The 4,660-nt window shown below is 49.5% G+C and overlaps 1 protein-coding gene across 1 annotated transcript in view; it reads left to right on the forward strand.

Moving 5' to 3' along the window:
* Positions 1 to 4,660, forward strand: part of LOC106810984 (phosphatidylinositol 4-phosphate 3-kinase C2 domain-containing subunit beta-like) — a 12,451-nt gene that overhangs the window by 4,656 nt on the left and 3,135 nt on the right. The window contains exons 6-11 of the mRNA XM_014814491.1: positions 672 to 776; positions 1,217 to 1,308; positions 2,168 to 2,280; positions 2,764 to 2,974; positions 3,270 to 3,434; positions 4,342 to 4,450. Of these exons, the coding sequence (XP_014669977.1) occupies positions 672 to 776; positions 1,217 to 1,308; positions 2,168 to 2,280; positions 2,764 to 2,974; positions 3,270 to 3,434; positions 4,342 to 4,450 (795 nt within the window). The remainder of the gene's footprint in view (positions 1 to 671; positions 777 to 1,216; positions 1,309 to 2,167; positions 2,281 to 2,763; positions 2,975 to 3,269; positions 3,435 to 4,341; positions 4,451 to 4,660) is intronic.

Raw genomic sequence — 4,660 nt, forward strand, 5'->3', positions numbered from 1 at the left:
AAGTACGATTTACATACAAGAGAAAGGAAGATGGGGGGTCGTTTAAGCTTTGGGAATTGCTAAAAGGCCCAAGAAACCGAGCAGAAAAAAAAAATCGCAATGCACTGAACGTCTGACAAAAACAGCTTCCCCGGCGACGCATGGCACGTGGTGGTCGAACGACCGGGATGTGGTGGTGAGACGGTCTTGTAGAGCGTGGTTTGTATGTATAATTTAAAGTATAAATAATCCAGAAGACATATAGAATTTGTGTTCAATTAAAGAAATATATTGTTTACAACCATAACAGTCGCCATCTCGTCGTCCCGTCCTGTCCTGCTTCCACCGTCAGTTCCAATCCTCCCGTTCAAATGCTCTCCCGTCCCTTATATATCACGCTCTTATCCAATCACTGTCCAGCTCTACTCTACTCTAGCCAATCACACACCACTCTCTCCCTTGTTCAAACTATTACGCGGGAAATGTACATATGGTCGACATCTGTATACGTGTCAACCTCACATCCGCAACATATCCGCGCCGTACCCAACCTAACTATTTCTCATCTGTATGCCAAACGCCCAACCCTTCTCTCTGTAAAACCCACCCTATCTACGATTACTAATCCAATGTGACATCTGTACAACATATGTAAAAGAGACGTTACAGTCTCTCTTGCGTGGTGCTTGCAGGGTGGTTCGGATAGGATTAACACTACCGGTCTGAAGCAGGCTGTCAAGGCGATCTGTACCATGATGCATCGCCTAGAGACGAACGATATCACACGCGCACTGCAGGTGAGCGATCACCGATTATTGATTGATTATCATTTATAATTGATTATTGATCGATTAGTAGTCATTGGTTATTGATTGATTAGTGTCCGTTATTGATGGATTATTATTCATTATTGACTGTTAACTGTTGATTTTATTAATTATTGATGATTGATAAATTCGTGATTATTCATTATGATTTTTGATTTATTATGATTGATTCTTGTTTTTTCAATTACTATTATTCATTCTTTATTGTTCTTTATAGATTATTTATATTAATTGACATTGTTGAATTGAATATATTAGTGTTGCTAGTGATACCTTTCCTCTAAAGCCAATTATCAGCATGGCAGCATCAGCATGTGGTTTTGCTTTTCTCGATACACAAGCAGTGCACAAGTGTGCACGCGAAATTCCGCGACGTGTTGACACCAGGGGGCGCCATGTTTGTGTTTCAGGAGCTGACGGAGGCGGCGGCGGGGGACGAGCGCACGGCGGCGGCTGACACTGAGCATGCCAACTTCACCGTCGTCAACGTCTCGCGAAACAGGTGAGCGGGTGACGCCAGCGGACTCAACAGCCTACCAGCGGCGCGCTGTTCACTTTGCCGGTCGCACCCCCTGGTAGCGGTGCAGTAAACGTTGACTATAGACTTGACGTTGACTATAGACTATAGACTATTAGTGGAAGTCAGCGATGGGATTCGTATGTGCGCCGTTTAGGTTAACACCATCTGTTTTTAATACACTGAAACGTAATGATATCTGTGATAATGTAACTCCGTGACTTTTGCGTACGCACTTTTATCATGACCGAGTGCAGAGTTGGGTGTCCTCTTTTGTAGAATGGTGTCCAGTGGGTGCAGGAAGCAGAAATGTAGCCATGCAGTACTGCTGCTACTGCTGTATTGTTACAGTAGAGAGGGGACTGTCTGATAGGGTCAGGGTAGTGAGGAGGTACCTACCTCTAAGCATGTAGAATACTAACACTGCTGCTGCTGCTGTATTGTTACAGTAGTGAGGGGACTGTCTGATAGAGTCAGGGTAGTGAGGAGGTACCTACCTCTAAGCATGTTTTGAATACTAACACTGCTGCTACTGCTGCTGTATTGTTACAGTAGTGAGGGGACTGTCTGGCAGGAGATACCTACCCGTGGAGTGTCGAGTATGTTGTATACTAACCACGCTACTCAGGGAAAAAAATAAAATTTGGGATTTTTCGGAGGGCTACTTTTTAAGCTCGCGTGCATGAAAATAGCACTCTAAAGTTTGGTTTGCATTGAACTCTATGCAAATTTACGGGGGCTCTTTTTGGCATTTCCAGGGCTCTTTTTGGCATTTCGGGGGCTAAATCGCCCTGTGCCCCCGTGTATTTTTTCACTGACGCTACTGCTGTCGTTGTCGTTGCAGTAACATGATCATGGCCGTGGAGCATTTGAACGATGCCTTGCGGCGGCTGGTCGTCATGTACTGCGCCGCCTTCAAACCCAACTTCACCGTAATCGCGCTCTGCGAGCCGAAAGGTAGGCAAGCGAGGTCGCGCGATGTGATCGCTCCCGGGAGGAGGAAACAGCGTGGAGTGTTGCCAGGTTTAGAGGGAAGAAGAATTGTAGAATTTAACAGATTTGTTTGTTGTAGAAAATATGGGGGATTTACTGATTTAGGGCAGTGAAGAAGGCACTGTACTCCCACTCACTCAAATCACCCAACTTCTTACTTACATATCTACATGCCTTCGTGTACACTCAACTGTCCACCTTCCTGTCTACCTGCTTACTTGCCAGCCTGCCTGCCTGCCTTATTGTCTGCCTGCCTGCCTTCCTGCCTCCCTGCCTGCCTGCCTTCCTTCCTGCCTCCCTGCCTGCCTGCCTTCCTTCCTGCCTGTTTACCTACCTATCTATCTACCTCCCTGCCTACTTATAATTACCTACCTATCTACCAACCTACCTATGCACCCACCTATCCACCTACCTAGCTACCTACACACCTGCCGTCGTGCGTTACAGGTGAGGCGAAGCTCGTCACGGACATGCTCGACAACCTGATCCTGAACGTGGTGTCGGCGCACCGGCTTCCCGCGCGCTGGAGCGCCCTCTACGACAGCTACCGGCTCAGCTGCGGCATCCACCATGGCACGCGGCGGCTCTGCCCGGACGTGTGGACGAAGGCGACGCGCGCCGCCGCCGAATTCTTCGAGAAGCTCGTCTTCGACGAGTGGTGAGTGTGGAGAGACAAAGTGTTGCGAAGTGTTGCAATGCGTTGCGAAAAGTTGCGAAGTGTTGCGAAGTGTTGCGATGTGTGGCGAAGCATGGCGAAGTGTCGCACGCACGCGCACTCGTTCGGATTCGCTGCTTTTCTGCTGTGTTACTCTGCTTAAGTTGTGCACTCACTATGTTTGAAGATCCCCTTTCCTCCCCTTGCTTTTCCCTCCGCCCTGTAACACATCACTTAACTACACCGTTAAATCTTGCCACCCGTACTACCCTGTAACGCGGCGACGGTGTCTCCGCAGGGTGCAGTACCCTACGCTGCCGCTGTGCCTGCTGCCGCGGGAGTCGCGGCTCGTGCTGAGGCTCTACGGACTCAGGGTAGTGCCGTCGGAGGGCAAGAACGAGGTGGAGAAGCAGGTGCGCGACATCATCGGATGGACGTCGCTCGACCTGTTCGACCTCGAAAAGTGAGTAGTACGACCTTGACACGTGAGTGGTAATATAACCTTGAGAAGTGAGGCGTAGTACGACCTTAAGAAGTGAGTAGTAAGTAATATGACCTTGAGAAGTGAGTGGTAATATAACCTTGAGAAGTGAGTAGTGCTAGTATGACCTTGAGATGTGGGTGGTAATATAACCTTGAGAAGTCAGTAGTAATATGACCTTGAGAAGTGAGTGCTTTGACCTTGAGAAGTGATTGTTCGACCTTGAGAAGATATTTAATGCAGAAGATTGAATTCAGTCACTGTCGCTGCAATATCGTGTCGTTTGCAGTACAATTGGATTGTGACGCGAGGTTTTGCACACGCTGCTGACTGTGCGCATTTCCGATAGCTTTTTGCTCGTGCATGTTACAAATGTCCGCGTCTGTACGTGTGTCTGTATGTGTGTCTGTACGTGTGTGTGTGTACGTGTGTCTGTACGTGTGTCTGTACGTGTGTGTACGTGTGTCTGTACGTGTGTCTGTACGTGTGTGTGTACGTGTGTCTGTACGTGTGTCTGTACGTGTGTCTGTACGTGTGTCTGTACGTGTGTGTGTACGTGTGTGTGTACGTGTGTCTGTACGTGTGTCTGTACGTGTGTCTGTACGTGTGTGTGTACGTGTGTCTGTACGTGTGTCTGTACGTGTGTGTGTACGTGTGTCTGTACGTGTGTCTGTACGTGTGTCTGTACGTGTGTGTGTACGTGTGTGTGTACGTGTGTCTGTACGTGTGTGTACGTGTGTCTGTACGTGTGTGTGTACGTGTGTCTGTACGTGTGTCTGTACGTGTGTCTGTACGTGTGTCTGTACGTGTGTCTGTACGTGTGTCTGTACGTGTGTGTGTATGTGTGTCTGTACGTGTGTGTGTACGTGTGTGCTTCCTGTCTTCGCAGTGAGTTGGCGCAGGGCACCTATCTGCTGGGAATGTGGATGGACAGACCGGTGGAACCTGTCGGACCGCGGGGATCAAACCTAGACCAGCCAGACAGCGTTCTCCTACAGGTAAATGTTGACACGCAGGCTGGTGGGCAGGTGGGCGGGCAGGTAGGTGGATGGGCAGGTAAGCAGGCAGATAGGCGGGGGGCAGGTAGGTGGATGGGTGGGTAGGTGGGCAGGCAGGCAGGCAGGCTGGCAGGCAGGTAGGCAGGCAGGCTGGCAGGCAGGTAGGCAGGCAGGTAGGCAGGCAGGCTGGCAGGCAGGTAGGCAGGCAGG

The sequence above is a fragment of the Priapulus caudatus genome, unplaced genomic scaffold (assembly GCF_000485595.1).
Source record: "Priapulus caudatus unplaced genomic scaffold, Priapulus_caudatus-5.0.1 Scaffold493, whole genome shotgun sequence".
Taxonomy (NCBI): domain Eukaryota; kingdom Metazoa; phylum Priapulida; class Priapulimorpha; order Priapulimorphida; family Priapulidae; genus Priapulus; species Priapulus caudatus.